Source organism: Cervus elaphus, chromosome 4, assembly GCF_910594005.1.
Source record: "Cervus elaphus chromosome 4, mCerEla1.1, whole genome shotgun sequence".
Taxonomy (NCBI): domain Eukaryota; kingdom Metazoa; phylum Chordata; class Mammalia; order Artiodactyla; family Cervidae; genus Cervus; species Cervus elaphus.
The window spans coordinates 18,242,443-18,262,225 of NC_057818.1; the positions used below are offsets into that span (position 1 = coordinate 18,242,443).

General features: G+C 43.4%; 1 protein-coding gene across 1 annotated transcript in view; it reads left to right on the forward strand.

Moving 5' to 3' along the window:
* The window catches only part of LONP2 (lon peptidase 2, peroxisomal), an 81,519-nt gene extending 61,736 nt beyond the window's left edge, over window positions 1-19,783 (forward strand). The window contains exons 12-15 of the mRNA XM_043898393.1: window positions 4,994-5,136; window positions 15,393-15,600; window positions 16,038-16,228; window positions 19,368-19,783. Of these exons, the coding sequence (XP_043754328.1) occupies window positions 4,994-5,136; window positions 15,393-15,600; window positions 16,038-16,228; window positions 19,368-19,589 (764 nt within the window). The 3' untranslated portion in view covers window positions 19,590-19,783. The remainder of the gene's footprint in view (window positions 1-4,993; window positions 5,137-15,392; window positions 15,601-16,037; window positions 16,229-19,367) is intronic.

Genomic DNA, 19,783 nt, shown 5'->3' on the forward strand with positions numbered 1-19,783 from the left:
AAAAACAACCAACAACTATTATTCATGAAAATGAATACTACTTCTTCTTTCATAATCTAGAAGAAGGGGTTCGTTTTATGTCTTTACCACAAAATGTAGCTTTTGAACTCATGAGAGTGAGCTGGAGAGTGTAGCATATGCTTCAAGTTAAGCAGAATATAGAGAATAATAAGTGATACCTGCAAGGTTCTGTCTTGAGTAAAGATGACTGTAGATAACCTGGGGCTGTGTGTGGTAGGGTGGGTTTTTGTTTCTGCCACGTTCTGGGGAGTACCTGTTGGTGTTGGTACCTGATCCTGGCCTCTGCTACTTTCCCTTGGTCGGATCACTTGCTCAGAAACACCATTTGCTGCAAGATTTGTTCAAAAGGTGAGAAACTTTTTTTTAAATAAACAAGAAAGCCACTGGATTTTCCTGAGGTATCACACCCCTCTGTTCTTCTTCCTGTCTGCCTCTTCTCTTAGGACCTTCCTTTGTCCCTCCTTCCCACAGTGATTCTTTGGCTCTAGGGCTTGTTTATGTAAATCATGTTCCTCTGACGGGAAAAGTGATTGGGAAATATCACGTGTTCGAGTCCTGGTGACAGCTGCTTTGGAAGGCTGACACCCCTCCCCCCCACCTCTCCCGCCCGAGAAGTTCTCAGCTATAGAATATCCTTCGGTAGTAGCTGTGGTGACATCGAGTTTCACCCTTGCTGTACCAAGGTCCACATTTGCTAGCAGAGCAGCTACCTTGCAGGTTCAGCCTCTGCTTATCTGTCACCTTCATGCCATTCAGCCCCTCGGTTATGCCCTGACCACCCTGGCTGTATCCTGAATTAGACTCAGGACGGGCTGATAATACTGATGAGAAACATGGGGCAGAGTCTTGAGTCTTGGTATCTTTTTCTATTTTCTTGAATAAAATAGAAAAAATAATTTATGTCATCCCCTACCGTCATGTGTGGTCAAAGCCCTGTCTGTGGGGCCCTGGGTGGGGTTGGGGTGCAGAAAGCATTTTGCTTTCTTCCAGTGAAATGGGCTATGGAGTAAGACATGTGGGTCTTAGAAGTCTGTGTTAAATACTGCTCTATATAATTCAGTTTTTCATTTATGCATAAGTAAGGCTTTTAGCATTATCAAATTCTCCCAGCAACTCTCTAAGGGTTACTATAGTTGTTATGGTTTTACTGATTGGAAAACCAGATATGGAGAGGTAAAGTAGCTTTTTTCAAGGCCAACTAGAAAGACAGAGCCAAGATTGGAGACTTTTATTTATTGACTATCTCATCATGTAATCTTAACCTCATAACTCAGGGAACAGCTTGTATTAACATTTTGAATTATATAACTTCGTTCTCATAGACATTTATATTAGTAAGATTCACGGCATGAGAAATTTTACCCCTCTCTTTCCTCCATTTGATGATGTTTCAAAAGGCTTTTCTTGCATCACTTAAAAACACATAGGGAAAAAAATTATCAAAAAAGAACACTTAGAAAGCAGTTTTAGTGACTGTATAGTATTTCATTAGATCCACGGCTGTACCACAGTTTATTTAATCATGATCCTAATGTTGCATCTTTATATTGGATCTAATTTTTGCTGTTAAAAATAGTGCTACAGTGAGTAGATTTGTTATCTAAGCATTTGTTTAAAGTTAAAGATAGGTTCCTGAGAAATAGAATCACTGGGTGTGAGATTATGAATATTTAGGAAACTTTCAATATATTGACAAATGGCCTTCCAGAAAGATTGAATCAATTTATATTTCCATAAGCAGTAATATTTGAGAAGATCTCTCCATTCTCTTTAATGTTGATCTTTGTCATTTCTTAAACTTTATTGGTTACTGTAATTTGGTAACCAGAAAATGTAACTTGGCTTTTATCATTTAAACTTCTTGGGCTTCCCTGGTGGTCCAATGGCTAAGACCCCAGTGCTGGGGACCTGGGTTCAATCCCTGGTCAGGGAACTAGATCCCACATGCCTCACTGCAACTAAGACCCAGTGCAGCCAAACAAATAAATAAAAATAAATATTATTTTTTAAAAAGCTTCTTGGTGAAATAATGTTTTTCATGTGACTGTTACCCATTTTTTAAGAACCACTGTTTTACACCAGGATAAGGGCATAGAAGAAAGTTAACTGTGCGGTTCTAGCAGGAAGGATCTGTGGGACAGGGCCCTTGTTCTATTGTTGTTGTTTGCTGGGCCTTAGAAAGTCCGTCTGGCGTGAATGTTATGATCTGGGGCAAGGCCATTTATGAGTCCCAAGGACTCTGCCACTGTCTTCTCTTGGTGCTGATCCCTTCTGACAAGGGAGAACAGGGCATTTGAGTTGAGTACTGAAAGCTTATTTGAGGACTCAGGGTTCAGCTCTAACCTGGGCCTCATTCCTGGAATGGCAGGTTGGTGAGATGACGTTTAATGAGGAATCAAAGTGTACACTCTGTGAAAATCCATTTCCTTACTCACTCTGTGTTACCCAAGGTGTAGTAGGGGCTTCCCTGGTGGCTCAGTGGTAAAGAATCCCCCTGCCAATGCAGGAGACATGGGTTCAATCCCTGGGTCAGCAAGATTCCTGAGGAGGAATCTGAAGAAGGAGGAAATGGCAACCCACTCCAATACTCTTGCCTGGAAAATTGCATGGACAGAGAGGAGCCTGGTGGGCAGTAGTCCATGGGGTCACTGAAGAGTCAGACATGACTTAGCAACTAAACAACCACAACAATGGTGCAGTAGATGGTTCTTGAAATCCAGTGCCAGCCTGTCTTTTCTGATTAGCTGGTACAATTTCCTTGACATGAAGCTTTAGTTCTCTAGGCTTGTGTTTCATGATGGAACATTTCAAAGCACAGATTAGTTCTAAGTTTATTGCTTTTTCATCACCCAGCTGCTGTGCCTAGAACCTGGAGTGGATGGCCATCCTTTGCATTGTAAGGTCTAGTCGCATTAGAAGTAGCTCTCCCCATGCCCACCCCCTCTGTGCTCAAAGCACTGAATTCACTACTCCACTCGGAAAGCGATGGGATGTCCCAAAGCATTGATTACATAAATGTGGATTGGCTTTCACCCATCCAGTTTTCCTTCCTCCTGTGATAGTGAATTCCAGGCTGGCAACTGTAATTAGATCTCAGGAAAGTCCGACACAAACACAACAGGCTAAAGAAGCTGGCAGCCTCTTCTAGGCATCAGCTAGAGTTTCAGAGCCCTTCATTCTTAGTGTACAGTAACCTTAGACAGCAGTGCTTTTTTTTCTGTGCATTAATTTTAGTTAAGCATTGACACCTGCCTTCTGTTCCGCTCTGAGATCTGTGTGTAGCTAAACTGTTGCTTCAGGTGCCTTCCCGCCCTTGGTCACTGACATTGCTGCAGACAGAAGAGCAGGCAGAAAATCTCCCACATGCCACTGAGTAACCCAGAAATTGCTCAGTTTTGCGAAACAGATAAGTAAGCACTGTAAGAAGTTGGAAAGATCAGGGAAGGCTTCTCAGAATGTGATTGAGCCAAAGATCAAGTGACATTGCAGAAGTAGGACTGTGAGATTATCTGTAAGTTAAGACCCACACTTGGAATACAGTGTGTGCATTGCACTTTGCCGTCACAGAGTTTTCTTTGTATAAAGTCAAGTAGCCAGCAAGTAGGAAAAAGTCTGAGCTGTTGTCTGTCTTCACTCATGATTCAGTCTTGAAGAGGAGCCCTGTAGGGTCCAGCAGGAGAGTAAGCCAACAGAGGCCTTCACCCTGACGTTACAATAAGGCCGCAAGACACAGGGGTCTTGGGGGACACTCCAGGGTGTGTCCAGTTGTCATTGGAGTCTAAAATTAAGGTCTAATGTTAATAAACATATTCAGTAATCACTTGTGAAAAGAGTTAGTGGAAAACAATTCTTTTAAATTCATGAGGTATCAGAATAGAAGGATCATAGCGAAACTAGAATAAATATATATGCATATACAATGTTTAGGTGACTTTACAATTATCATGTATTGTATGTTAATATATATAGTAATCATCTCCAGAAGGAAGGGTGTAGGTAAAGAAAGTAATAAAAGAAAAATATTTTTAAAACACTTTGTGAGATAGAACAAGAGGTAGGAGAATTATGACAGAACTAAAGGAAAAGAAAAACAGGGAATGAAGCTGAATAGAGCCAGATATTTCCTGCATTTTTAAACCTCTTCTCATTTTCGGTTTCTGGCTATAGACGTAAGTAACATTTTTCTTTACTCAGATTGAAATTACAAAGACCAATAGGAAAGGTCTGCTAGGGCAGCTGGCTCCTGTTCCCCGATGTCTAATCCCGACCACAATGAGTCAGTCCTTCGACAAGATGTCAGCAGCCAGGGCTCTTAGGCAGGTAAAGGAAATGGTCCATTATTATAGGGGTTTCAAGCCAGGCTTCGTGTTCTCTTACCAGGCACTGACAATTTTATTTGTTTTTATTGGAAAACAATAACCTTGGAATTGAGCTGTATGTTTACGCAAGAGGCATTGCTTCTATGGGTTCTGTCATTTCCAAGTTCTCGTTGCCCGAGAGAAATGGGACACCTGATGGAATTCCTCTGAAGAGGGACTTGAACAGTTTAAATTGTGTTGATTTCACAGAGAATTGTACACGTTGATCTATGCATCTGACCCTTGAGTATCTGGCCTCTAAAGGCCATCCGTTGAGTAGTACCAGGCATTGCTCTCAGCTTAATATAATGGTTGAAAAGAAGACAGGCAAGGCTGCTGCTCTTCTGGGGCTTAGTCTTTAACAGGGGGAGATGAGGACAAACAAGTAAAAGTAAATGAACGGAGCAATGCACTGTGTCATCCTCAGGGGCTCTTGAAAGACTAATTCTTCTGTTGTGTTCCACAGATACGCAAGGTGAATTTTTGTGCCTTCATACATGTATAAAGGTGACTGAACTGCTAGAAACCCAGCGAGCTTCTGTTAGATGTTTACTGATAATGAATTTTCATCCTGCACATCTCTGAGTGTTCTTGGGTAAATTTTTCTCCCTTAGGTTGCAAAGAACACGTCTTAGAAGATGGGAAATCCGACCCTGTGAGCGACACTGCCGACTTGGCCCTCCCGCCTGAAATGCCGATTTTGATTGACTTCCACGCTCTGAAAGACATCCTCGGGCCCCCTGTGTATGAGATGGAGGTGAGCATTCTCGTTGCTTCATTGATACCCACCTGTTTACTCTGTTGGTTGCCCGATAGATTGGGGGAGAAATAGGTTTGGCTCTTTGGTGAGGCTGAATTTCGTCTTCAGATTGGAAACTTGTTTTCTCTCGAGTATTAAATGTTGGTACTTAATGTGATAATAGGGCTGCCCAGGTGGCACTAGTGGTAAAGAACTTGCCTAGCAGTGCAGGAGACCTAAGAGATGTGGGTTTGATCCCTGAGTCGGGAAGATCCCCTGGAGGAGGGCATGCAACCCACTCCAGTATTCTTGCCTGGAGAATCCCATGGACAGAGGAGTCTGCCAGGCTACAGTCCTTGGGGTTGCAAAGAGTCAGACATGACCGAAGCGACTTAGCACAACACAACGTGATAATACATATGGCTTTAGCAGAGCCCCAGAGACCCTGGTGGGTGCTCTTTTAGAAACCCAGTGTGATTTTATTCTTTTCATTCAGTTCCATTTTAAGAACAGTGTCTCTGACTTTCCTCCTTAGAAATTCTATATTCCTATTTATGTGCCTTAATTAAGGATTCTTCCTCTGTGCTATCAAAGGCTTGGCAGAAGGCGGTAGGGAAACAGCCTAGTACATAATACCTAGAGACATGAGCCTGGCTCTAGTGCAGACCAGATGACATCTTTCAGGATCTGTTCTTCCATCGTTATTACTAGTTCCTTTCAGGTTAAACCCACTTGCAAGTCCAGCTCTATGTTGTCTTCTTTCCCCTAACCATCCCTCATAGCGGGACGCCAAGCCATAAAGACCTGGGAGCAGGACTGAGTCAAGGCAGCTGGGTGGAAATAGGCATTTGAAGCTGTGATTACTGAGGTATTGTGATGTATTTCACAGGATGCTTAGATAAGCTTTCATGAAGCAGTTACTAGAAAAATATGTACGTTACTACTGAACTTATTAGTATCTTTCTTCAGAAGCTTTCCCATCACCTTTTCTGTATAAAGGAAAAAAAAAATTTCAGACAATATATCTGATAAGTTAAGCAGACGACAGTCTCCCATCCAGCATTTGAAACCACTACCAGTCAATATGATTTTCCTCACATCTTAAAACTGAGGGGAAATAGTTCCCAAAGCCATCTTGTTTATCTGTTTAAACTCTGAGCTGGCAATTCCAGAAAAATAAATGACCCAATCAAAAAATGGGCCAAAGATCTAAACAGACATTTCTCCAAAGAAGACATACAGATGGCTAACAAACACATGAAAAGATGCTCAACATCACTCATTATCAGAGAAATGCAAGTCAAAACCTCAATGAGGTACCATTACACGCCAGTCAGGATGGCTGCTATCCAAAAGTCTGCAAGGAATAAATGCTGGGGAGGGTGTGGAGAAAAGGGAACCCTCTTACACTGTTGGTGGGAATGCAAACTAGTACAGCCACTAGGGAGAACAGTGTGGAGATTCCTTAAAAAACTGGAAATAGAACTGCCATATGACCCAGCAATCCCACTCCTGGGCATACACACCGAGGAAACCAGATCTGAAAGAGACACGTGCACCCCAATGTTCATCGCAGCACTGTTTATAATAGCCAGGACATGGAAGCAACCTAGATGCCCATCAGCAGACGAATGGATAAGAAAGCTGTGGTACATATACACAATGGAATATTACTCAGCCATTAGAAAGAATTCATTTGAATCAGTTCTAATGAGATGGATGAAACTGGAGCCCATTATACAGAGTGAAGTAAGCCAGAAAGATAAAGACCAATACAGTATACCAACGCATATATATGGAATTTAAAAAGATGGTAACAATAACCCTATATGCAAAACAGAAAAAGAGACACAGAGGTACAGAACAGACTTTTGGACTCTGTGGGAGAAAGCGAGGGTGGGATGTTCAGAGAGAACAGCATTGAAACAAGTATACTATCAAGGATGAAACAGATCACCAGCCCAGGTTGGATGCATGAGACAAGTGCTCGGGGCTGGTGCACTGGGAAGACCCAGAGGGATGGGATGGGGAGGGAGGCGGAAGGGGGGATCGGGATGGGGAACACATGTAAGTCCATGGCTGATTCATGTCAATGTATGGCAAAAACCACTACAATATTGTAAAGTAATTAGCCTCCAACGAATAAAAATAAATGGAAAAAAGAAAAACAAAACTCTGAGCTGATCATTTAGCTAATGAGCCTCTACAAAGCGATCAGCTACAAGAATAGAACACATTTACTCTTGACAGTAAATGTGGTCCTGAACGGTAGAATCAGAAACATTATTTTGCTTATTTGAATTCTTAAGATACTGTGGATTTAAATTTTGAAGTGTTGAAAGAAGTGGAGCAAAACTTATCTTGGTTGAGAAAGCTGTTTCCTGTTCCAAGTAAACCCAGTGATTTTGTGAGTGACGATGGAGACAGGTTCTGCTCCCGCACGTCCAAAGGGCTTTTTGCTCTTGGCTTTCAGAACAGTCTGTGTCAGTCATCCTTTGGGAATTTACACCAGAGCAGTTAATAAAAACAAAAGATGGATCCTTGTTTCTGTTGCGTAGACCCTTCTCTCCCAGCCACATCTGCTCCTGTTAGGTTTGGAAGCATTGCTGACATTCTTAGAGCTTTAGTGGAGAAAGAGCCAAAGGACAGAAAAGAGAAATTTTATAAACACTGCGTAACAGCTCTGTTTGATATCATTACAAAAATGGTTTTATTTTTCTTGTAGCATCTGAGCTATTACATATGAACACTTTTACCAACATGAATCCTGTAGCCATTTTCCCATCTATAAATAGCATCTTAGAATAGAAGGTCTGGTGTCTGGGAGCTTGGAACATTTTGTTCATCTTTCCACAGCTGAGAGAATTTATGCTGGTGCAGGGGGTTTCTTTCTCTACCTCTAGTGGTCTGATGACTATCACCCTCTGCCTCAATGTTTCATCTATGAAATAAAGATTTATGGAACATTTCTTTATTATCCACAAGGGCTTTCTTTGTGCCCGGGGTCATCCATTTTACACACAGGAAAAACCTTAAATGAATCATGCAAAGTCACAGAAGGTGCAGTTAGTGAAGCCAGTCAGCCAACTCAAATCCAGCATTCTTTCCACTCGCCTGCAATCCCTGCAGCCAAGTCGATCCTGCCCTTTTCTCTCTGCTGCGAAAGAAGTGGTTGAAGTACAGCAATGTAACATAAAGGCATACCTGCTATACCTCAGAGTTTCAATTCTTACCAACTATGGTGCTCTGTGTTGGACTGGGAGGTATAAATTATAGAGTTGCTAGAAAATAGAGGAGTTCTAAAGTCCCGGGAAAAGGATACGGCGTGAAGAGCAGGGAGCCTGGGAAGAGGCCCTGGACAGTGAGGGTCCCGTAGGAGAAGAGGAGCCTTCACAGCAGAGAGAAACAGAAGGAGCAGGCCACCAGCTAAGAGCAGGACACGGATGCGGTGCTGCCACGGAAACTGAAGAGGGAGCTGTCTGAGGAAGGGGGAACGTGTGGGCGGGTTTGCTGTCTGTGTCCTGGATCTGACCACGTGGAGGGTGTGGGCAGCCTTGACGGAGCAGGTTCACAGGGAGGGATGGAGTGTGTGAAGAGGGTCTGGACAGTGGGAAGTAGAAGGAGGTTGCCGGGAATTCCTTCTGCCGTTTGACTGCGATGGCTGCACACAAGTGAGGTGGCTGGAAGGGACAGTGGAGGTCAGAGGGAGGGGGTTACATATGGCAGCCTGTTTGCTAATCAGAATAATCCCATAGAGTTGGACTGAGTTTGCTGGAGAGAGAGGTGGTACCATAGGAGCAGAGTCTCTGGGAAAGTGCTATGGGAGGAGGTATCTGTGATGAGGATCCCTTGTGTGACAGATGATGGAGAAAGGGCCAAGGAAGAGATGATAACGCTGGAAAAAAGGCATCTCAGTGCCCAAGGAGAGCAGTGAAGCTGTGACAGAGCTGGTGTATAACATGAGGATGGTAGAGTTGGTGGTCTTGAATACAAGTGAGCTGGAAGGATAAGAAAGTGAGTGGTCAGGGGAAGGGAGTGGTGGAATTCAGATTTCAGAGGTTGTATGGATTCTGTTGGCAGTCAGAACTGGGAAAAGGGTGACTGGGTTAGGTTGAGTATGTTTGGGGGGTCAAGGGGGTGCTTAGAGACAGAGAAGCCAGGTTGCATGAGTCTCAGGTACTTGCTGAAGACACCCAGGATGATAGCAGGACTCAGGGTGGTCAGGAAGGAGAAGAGTGGTTTTGAATATAGAAGAAAGTGAGCAGAGAGTGAAGATGGGAAAGCCAGCCGCCATAAACAGGACTTAGCAGGAGGAGGAAGAGGCCTGTCACTCACAGGGATGAACCCCTCCCCCTGGACTGTGCTGGCGTCATCTGATGCAAGGGAGTAATTATGTGTAGGTTTTCAGAAGCTGGTGAGTTAATATTTATAAAGTACCCACCATGGTACGTGTGTGGATGCATTTGTGCAGTCATGTTTGACTCCTTGTGACTCCATGGACTCTAGCCCATCAGGCTCCTCTGTCCATGGGATTTCCCAGGCAAGAATACTGAAGTGGGCTGCCATTTCCTTCTCCAGGGGATCTTCCCAATCCAGGGATTGAACCCGAGTCTCCTGCATCTCCTGCATTGGCAGGAGGATTCTTTATCACTGTGCCACCTGGGAAGCCCACCATAGTGCCTAGTACATGCTAAAAAAAAATGAACAAATACTAGTTTGTGCAGCCACCATGCACCCTAAAAACACATAGACCCATGTCTAGTCACAAAACTAAAAGTCCCTGTGACTTTTATTATAAGCTTCATTGTTATTTGCTTTAATAACATGACCATCCCTTACTGTGCTTTCAGTTCAGTTCAGTGGCTCAGTCGTGTCTGACTCTTTGCGACCCCATGAATCGCAGCATACCAGACTTCCCTGTCCATCACCTACTCCCGGAGTTTACTCAAACTCACATCCATTGAATCGGTGATGCCATCCAGCCATCTCATCCTCTGTCATCCCCGTCTCCTGCCCCCAATCCCTCCCAGCATCAGGGTCTTTTCCAGTGAGTCAGCTCTTCGCATGAGGTGGCCAAAATATTGGAGTTTCAGCTTCAGCATCAGTCCTTCCAGTGAACACCCAGGACTTAGCTCCTTTAGGATGGACTGGTTGGATCTCCCTGCAGTCCAAGGGACTCTCAAGAGTCTTCTCCAACACCACAGTTCAAAAGCATAAATTCTTCAGTGCTCAGCTTTCTTTATAGTGCAAATCTCACATCCATACATGACTACTGGAAAAACCATAGCTTTGACTAGACTGACCTTTTTTGGCAAAGTAATGTCTCTGCTTTTTAATATGCTGCCTAGGTTGATCATAACTTGTCTTCCAAGGAGCAAACATCTTTTAATTTCATGGCTACTGTGCTTTACTTTTATTGAAGATGAGTCTGCAAAAATATGTTAGTACCAAAAAACGCTACTGATGTAGCAAACTAACAGTGAAGAGGAAGGACAGGAAGGCACACTTCTGCTTGTGTTGCATTCCTTTAGAATTCTCTCAGCAGGTTGAAAAAGGAGTTCCTGAACAAATGAGAAACTTCGTCTAGATTTCAAATTTAGGAACAGTATCATTAGTCACTTTTTCATATACAATAACAAGATCAGTTAAATCCACTTAAAAAAAAAATAAAAGATCTCCCTGTGTTGTGAGATTTTAAAAATGGGAGAGAGTGAAGCAGGTGCTTCTCAGATTACCTCCTCAGGGCAGGCCTGGATCCAGATATGGAGGATTTAGGAGGGGCCCAGCTGTTGAATCTTACTGAGCTAGTCAGTTATGAGATTGCTATTAATAATGGTAAGCTTGGTTATGATTACTTTTATTGATTATGTGAACCTCTTTGGGGTGAGATGAGAATCTTACTTTCATTATCCTAGTGAAGCCAAGAGAAGCTTCCACATGATTAGATACACACACACACACACATATACATTTATGTATATATCTGCATATTGGATATACATACAAATTAGATACATTATGTAAATATTATACAATCCTGCAGTTCATACTCCTCTTCCCCCCAAAAATACCAACATATGAAGAGTTCCTGTATACCTCTGGGGATCGCAGTCTTAATCCCACAGATTGCAAATATGGTGACTCAGTCAGAAGAACACATAAATTCTAGGGTTTCCAGGATGCATTTGATTTTCAGCCTCAGAAAACTGGTCATCCAAGCCATGAGTGTGTTTTGTCCAGTCTGCTAATCCTGACAATCTGTCATCTGAGCATTTGTGACTCCATTCATGAGTATGAAAGCCTCCATGGTGTATGAAAAGTCCTTATCCAGATGTCACTACCCTTAGAAAAAACAGGGAAGGGAGCAAAAAAAGGGAAGAAGAGACTAGACATGGCGATTTTAAAAAGCATCCTGAATAGAATGCATCCACAGGTGAATTCCAGGCAATCCCATCCACGTGCTTCCCTTGCAGGCAGACACAGTCCGCTGCTAGGAATAACCAGGGCGTGTAAACACTAAGGAAATGCCCAGAGTCATGGTAGTAAGTTCGTCCTCCATCCCTCCGACGCAGACCTGCCATGCCCCGCAGCCCCGTTAAGGCTGCACCGACGCTGCGGTCGCCTGGCCCACCACCAGTCACCGGTGGCAAGGAAAGGCCTTCCTTACCGGAAGCGTCTGAGAGCGGCTGGCTCTCGGCAGCGCTGGTGTCGGGCCAGACAGCGCTGTGTCACGCTGCTTCCAGGGCGGACCCCAGGGCCCCTCCAAGCGAGACGCTGCCGAAACGCATTTACAACTAGAAAAATCAGATATTCCTCCAAAGACTTTACGGAAGTTGGCAGATGGAGAGCTGCTGTGGGGACAGCCCCGGCAGGAGCACAAAGCGTGCCGTCTGAGCTATAAAAGAAACCGGCGTGTGCTGTAACCATCACCGTGGGGCAAACCTGGGCACGTGCCGCAGCCGTCTGACAGCGCAGGCTTCGCGTTTAGGGAGGCGCCGCGCTCGTCTGGAGAGAAGGCCCACGATATATCCTATCTCTGGCCTCTCTGCTGTGAAAAGGCATCCTGGCCTTTTTCTGCCCAGCAGACACCTGCCCCAGCTCTCCAGACATGGGCCCTCGCCTCTGCAGGGCTCTCTGTAGACAAGCGCTGGCTCGATCCTCTTGTTGCACTCCCCGTGCTGGGGGATTAGCGGCCCCTTATTCTTTGTGGTTAGGCAGGTAGTCTGTCGCGGCCCTGAGGTTTTGGCTTGCTATCCCTGTGATCTGTAATGGAGCCTGGCGCCAGATGCTAGTAAAGCCCCGACAGATGAAGGAAAAACTGCATCCCTCCAATGGCCGCAATAGTAACTAACCAGGTGTTAAAACTGCAGGTGTTGGTCTAGGCTTGGAAGGGTCACAAAGAGTTGCGTGTATTTACTATTTCAGTCAAATATCAATAAATATCACTACTGAGTTCATCAAGAGGAAAGAACAGAGTGAAATTGGCAGTGATTAGATGCTCAAATGCTTAAACACTGCTATCACTGAAGTGTTAGGAATGCAGCCATACTTTATAAGACATACCCTATCATTAACTTTATTAAATATTTTAAACATCTCCTCAATTTGCATATATACATGATTGATAGAATTGTTACAGAAGAAACTGACTGTTTCTTTGAACAAGCTTTAGTTAACAGATAAAGGAAACTGAAGCACCAGTTTGAAGGGAAATTGAATGACAAATGAACTTGAGATACTCATGTTCCACTTTGACATTTGAGGGAAAAATGTTCTAAGCATCAAGCTGAGGCCTGGCTTACCTAATGTAATTGATGATTCCACAAAACAGTAGTGGAGTTAGAAACTGGTAGCAAAGCACCAATAGATACCATTTTGAAATTATTGTGTTGAATCTCGTTAGGGAATTCTATAAAATACAAATTGTTCTATACACAGTTTAAGATGGCTGGGAAACTGCATTCAGGAGCAAGAAAGAGCATATATCTCATCTTTTAAATTCGTATTTACTTGTACTCATTATTTCTGAGGGAAAAATACATAGAAAATGGATGCTTGGTAGTTAGAGAATTGTTTATTTAAGAACAAATGACTTTGAAGAGTATGACTCCAAGTTCTTGAGTTACAGATTTTTTTTTTTTTTTCCCTCCAATATATAATACTATATATGGTTTGGGCTTCATGGGGTCTTAACTGTTGCACTCTTCATGGTGGTGCATGGGCTTCTGTCTAGTTTAGGCGTGAGGGCCCAGTGGTGCTGCGGCATGTGGGATCTTAGTTCCCCGACCAGGAATCGAACCTGCGTCCCCTGCATTGAAGGGCTGATTGTTAACCACTGGACCACCAGGGAAGCCCCTGGATTCTTGACTTGTCTTAGATGGCTGTTATTAGCCTGATCACGAGATTCTCGGTTTGACAGCAACTCCTGCCCTCAGCTCTCCCACCCCTGTATGTTGTTGAGTTACACAGATTTGTCACTAGTCCCATTTTCAGGTTAATTTTAGAACACTTGCCATCAAGCTAGAATAAAGTGATTATGAGCCTGGATGGTTTTGGTTTGGCCCTCCTGCCTGTCAGTGAACTGTGTACCAGTTACTTCTACCCAGAACAGCACGACTCCCCAGTAAATGGAGAGTCCTGGAAACTGGCTTGGGTTTCTTGAAGCAACGTGATAATCAGCATGAATCTTACTCTTGATTCTTTGGGCACATTATTTTGACAAAATGAGTTTTGAGGATTTAGCTATTTTTAAAAAGTGGGATTTGTTCTTGTTATAGCTAACAGTTGTACAGTATGGCTTTTTCTGTTAAATTAGCACAGGATTAAGTATATTGAGGATAATTGTGTAGGGCTGGTTCGGGTCACTCAGCCCTGGAAAAGAGCCAGGCAGTAAAAACAGGAGCCCCTGGCAAGTTCCCGCCCACTAGGTGTCGTTCAGGTATAGAGCATTGCTTTTATATTAGCAGGAACAAGCCTTGTGAACTCTTATAGTGGTTTCTGTGTTTTCTGTAAACAGTACTGATCTTCTGCACGTTGTTCTTTTGCTGCTTTCTCTTTGAATAGATACAGAACAGGGCAGGTGCGAGGTGAGGTCCATGGTGCACAGCGTCAGCTCAGCCACCACTGCAGCCTGGCCTTCCCAGTGTCTAACCTCTCATTAAATACAAAATTAAAATTTTAAACATAAAACCAACTTTAACAATAGGCCTTTATGTTCACTATTTTAAAAAGTGCCCAGTAGCTTCAAAGGATTTCACACATCCATTTAAAATCAGGATTTTCGGCATCTAAGCCCCTTGGAAAAGGAGAGAGCATCCCCCAACCAGCCCTTTAACCGGAAACTCATCCTATAGACTCTGCTGTACCTTAGAGAGAAGGTTACCTCTCAGTGGAAAAATCTCATGTTTGCATTAGTGCTGGCATGATATATTGTGCCCAGTTCCTCTAACATGCATAGCTTCTATAGGAAAAGAAATTTGGAGGCTCAGCATGTGCAATAAAAGTTACCATGATTGTTTTTCAACTGTTACTTTTTATATGTTTTCATAACTTGGATGTGGTAAGCTCTGGTGAGTGACACGATCAGTTTGAGATGGCATTGAGGGCTTATTCTCAACACTAGCGAGGGACTGAGCGGATTTGTTGATCTAATATAGATTGAGATGTCTTGGGTTTATTCAGATTTACATGGACAGCTTCTGGGGATAAAAAAACAAGGCAGTGAGGCAGCACGGTGGGCCTCCGAGCACAGAGTATCCAGGACACTGTGAAGCAGCACTTTACAGCATCTCTGCAGCGATAAGGAAAAAACAAAGATGAGTGGCGGAGAAGTACAGTCCAGGGGTTTTAATAAATACCTTCACACTTGGCCTCTGGAGCTAACACTTCTCAACAGCGTGTTTAAAAAGACGGTAGCAATTTCATGATTGCCTGCAATAAAGTTTGGCACTGGAGTGTTTTTTAAATATGCAGCTTAATAAAAGTACTGAGGTAAATAAAACGATTGTGTTTGTTCCTTGAAAATTAGGGCATGTGGTGCTCAAGCATCGAAGTCATTCATACATACTTTAAGGTAAAACTGTTTCTGATAAATGCCAAACCTCTTGATTTGGCAGAAAGCCTGTGTGGCTCTAAGTTGAGCGCAGTAATAAGTTCTTTGAGGTGCAGCGTATGCTCAGGTCCTCTGAAGGGGAGCCCGCCTTTGTGATTAGGTCAGCCTGAAAAGCATTTGGCTGTTTTTGACCTTACTGTTCATTGTCCTTCTTTCTGCCAAGGTGTCTGAGCGTTTGAGTCAACCAGGAGTGGCGATCGGTTTGGCTTGGACTCCCTTAGGCGGGGAAATCATGTTTGTGGAGGCAAGCCGGATGGATGGCGAAGGCCAGTTAACTCTGACCGGCCAGCTGGGGAACGTCATGAAGGAGTCCGCACACCTTGCCATCAGCTGGCTCCGCAGCAACGCCAAGAAATACCATCTGACCAATGGTGAGTGGCCCGCCCCGCGGCCGCGGCGGGGGTGGGGGGCGTGCTCAAAGCCGTGGGCAGAGAAGAGCCTTGGGCTCGTGACCCAGGCGGTGTCCCACAGTTCTGAAACAAAGATAAAGGAGAGCTTTAAATGACCACTTACACCTTAAAGCACAGACCTTTGCTTTTGAACTGCAGTGGAAATTCTAGTTCCCAGTTGAGGACTGTTTGACTGGAACCTGAGCTGGAAACTGATTCCAAGAGTTTGTTTTGTTTTTCCTTCTACTTAGAATAGAATGAAGCTGTTCTTCCACACCCGCACTTACACTGCCCACTAATATTTTGAAGGATTTATTTACCCCAAACATTCATTTTTATCTCTTTGATTTTCTTTTTTCAGAGAAAGAGAAAACCAGTTTAATTTTTCTACATCAAAATCTTTTTTTCCTTTCTTAAAGCTTCTGGAAGTTTTGATCTTCTTGAGAACACAGACATCCATCTGCACTTCCCAGCTGGAGCTGTCACAAAAGATGGACCATCTGCTGGAGTCACCATAGCAACCTGTCTGGCCTCACTTTTCAGTGGGCGGCTGGTGCGTTCAGATGTAGCCATGACTGGTGAAATCACACTGCGAGGTCTTGTTCTTCCAGTAAGTATGAAAAAGCCTATTTATATGTTTTTCTTTTAATTTTTTAATTTAAAATTTTTATTAATAGTATTTAAAAATCTAAATTAATAGTGGTTTGCCATCTTCCTATAAATGGCTTAATCAAATAAAGGAAAAACTGACGATTTTCCCCATGTTTTCCCTTCCACTAAAAAAAAAAAAAAAAAAAAACTTGCTGACAGGAGAAAGACACCAGTGTGGTCACCAGAAATATTAGCTGTTCAGATGAAGATTGGAGGCTTTGTTCTAGTTAATGAATTGTTAAATATATAGCACATGTGTGAAATAGGATGGTGGCTGTGTATTTTATTTTGGCTGCACGGGTCTTCACTGCAGCGCCTGGGCTGCTCTTGTGGTGGAGCATGGGGAACGCATGGGCTTGGTAGTTGTGGCGGCAAGCTTAGTCACCCCAGGTGGCATGTGGGATTTCAGTTCCCTGACCAGGGATCAAACCTATGTCCCCTGCATTGGAAGGCTGATTCTTAACCACTAGACCACCAGGGCAGTCCTGGACAGTAGCTGTTTTTAAACTTTCAGCCCAGTTCTCACCTTTGAAATTCCTTTGAGACCTCCTGTCCTCCTATAGATAATTTAGATTACTGTAATTGATAGATTGGTAGAAAAAGAAGTAGTACAAAATGGAAGTTTGTAGTAAAGACTAGCCATTCTTAATTGCTAAATGTTGAAAAGTTCTGTATATATGAGGCTTTGGGGTTCCAGCTTATATGGTAACTACTTATAAAAACACTGAAAAATGCATAAAACCTGAGAGATCATTTAGAGGTTTAAGTCATTAGATAGCAGTACCACCTCTACATTAAAGTTTTGGCAGATTTAATAGCAAACTGAGAAGAAAAGAAATGTCCTTTATTCTGAGAACACCTCTGTTTTAATGAAGTAATGGTGAAAGTAGGTCATAGACTCACCAATTAAGATCACCAACAATGCTCTCAATTCTCTGGGTTTTTAAATTTAATTCAACCAGGAAGTCATATCCTAAACTGTATTTATGTTCTGTACTCAAAAGGAATGTTGATCTCTTTTCTTCACATTGCCCCGGAACTATTGCGTTTCTAGTGACTTGTGGTTAACACCAGCTGTACTACTAAAAGGAAATGAGCAAGTGCTTTAGCAACCATAAACTCTGTAGCTTCCTTGTTCAAACGGTAAGCCAAGTGAAGGAATACATGTTAATGGTCAGAAATGAGTGGGGAGCCATCAGCTGATAGTTCAGCCCACTTCTAGAAGATAGAAGTATCCCAACTGATGTAGCAGGACTGGAGATAGAGACATTCTTCCCAGCAGGAACCTGGTGAGAAGCACTGGCTCAGAGCCAGAAGGTTCAGACCAGGAGAACAGGAAGGGGATGGGAGACAAAAACCAGGGCATTCATTGACATCTCCACAGAACAAATGGCTCTTCGGCTTGGTCCCCTGCACTCAGAGCACATCTCACCCAGGCAAAGGCTTCCCCACCCCCAGGGGAGGACAGCCACAGCAACTCTGAGGAAGCCTTCACTTTTAAACTATTACATGAGACATGGAGAGAAGCAGCAGCATTTAAGAAAAAGACCTGCTAAGGCTAGAGAAAACATAATTCAAGAACAGAGGATAAGACAAAGCTCTTAAATTTAAAATGATGGTTTTAGGAATTGCTCAAAGAACTAGTCAGAAAAAAATAGAAAGAAACAATCTTGACAGATCCAGCATCTTAACTAAACTGAGAAAGTGGAATAGAACAAATTGTCAAGGAAATAACGGGGCATTTCCTAGAATTGAAGACTGTGTTCAGTTTGAAAGGACCTAAGAAAGATTGAAAGGACCAACTCAGGAAAAGGATTGCATCCTCATGACTTTCCAGTTCATCAAGGACAAAGCTTACTCATTGACGACACTAGATATATATACAGCACCTTCAAGACCCTGAGAGAAAATGATTCTTAATCAAGTCTTGTATACACAGCCTTCAGTTCAGTTGCTCAGTTATGTCCAGCTCTTTGCGGCCCCATGAAGCGCAGCATGTCAAGCCTCCCTGTCCATCACCAACTCCCGGAGTCCACCCAAACCCATGTCCATTGAGTCGGTGATGCCATCCAACCATCTTATCCTCTGTCGTCCCCTTCTCCTCCTGCCCTCAATCTTTCCCAGCATCAGGGTCTTTTCCAGTGAGTCAGCTCTTCGAATGAGGTGGCCAAAGTATTGGAGTTTCAGCTGCAGCATCAGTCCTTCCAATGAACACCCAGGACCAATGAACAGTCCATCCTTTAGGATGGACTGGTTGGATCTCCTTGCAGTCCAAGGGACTCTCAAGAGTCTTCTCCAACACCACATAGACAGCCTTAGTGTCAGTTAAATGTGAACACAGAATAGACATTGCCATACATTCAGGGAATCAGTTCATCGCACACTTTCTGATGAAGGTACTGTGAAAGTGTAGTTCAGCAGCATAAAGAAAAAGCCTGGAAAGAGCGACGGTGCGATAGGATGGTAGAAGTGCAGCAGGGGGGAGACAGCCTCCAAGAGCTGCCTCCAGGGATTATCTGTGTGTGGCATCTACTGCTGCATACACACCGCCCCCAAACAGTAGTTACTCTTAGCTTCTGTGGGGCAGGAGTTCAGGAGAGGCTTAGTTGGGCTCTTCTCAGTGTGGTCACTGTACCAGCCTGGGCTGTCATCTGAAAGTTGCCTGGGGCAGGGCATCTGCTTCCGTTGTGCTTCACTCATGACTGCAGATTGGTCCTGGTCAGCAGGAGGCCCTGGGTCCTCATTTAGAGCTGGGGTGACCTCAGACACCTGAGCTACCTATTAACAAGATTGATGTGAGTGTACAGAAAGGAATAGAAATATAAAAGGGAATCATGAACAGAAGAGGTGCTCATACCTGTCAAAACTTTAGAATTTTCCAGAAAAAGTTTAGAATTTTCCATTAATAGGATTTAGTTTGATGCTAATTGAAATGTAAAGAATATACTATTAACTTTTTAGTGGCTTTGTCAGCTCAAGCTCTAATGAAGTGGAAGATGATTTGGATGTTTGAAAATAGCAATGAAAGGTGGGTCAGGGTTTATCTTGAGACCTGAGGATGATCATAAATAAACCTTCCAAACCTTCTCTCCTTACAGGTGGGTGGCATTAAAGACAAAGTCCTGGCAGCACACAGGGCGGGACTGAAGCGGGTCATTATTCCTCAGAGGAATGACAAAGACCTTGAAGAAATCCCAGCCAATGTCCGGCAGGATTTAAGTTTCATCACGGCAAGCTGCCTGGATGAAGTTCTTAACGCAGCTTTTGACGGTGGCTTTACTGTCAAGACCAGACCTGGTCTCCTAAATAGCAAATTGTAGCCCAGATCGCAATAGAATTTTATTGTTACAAAGTGCCAAAAGGTACTGACATGATTTTATTCGCACCAGTAGGGGTAAAGCAAAATGTCCCTAATTTGTGAACATAATCACAGCAGTAACAAGCCTCACTCAAGTGGTGGCTGGTGTTTATTACAGAAATGTTAATTTAATAAATTGATTAAATTGGAATTGAA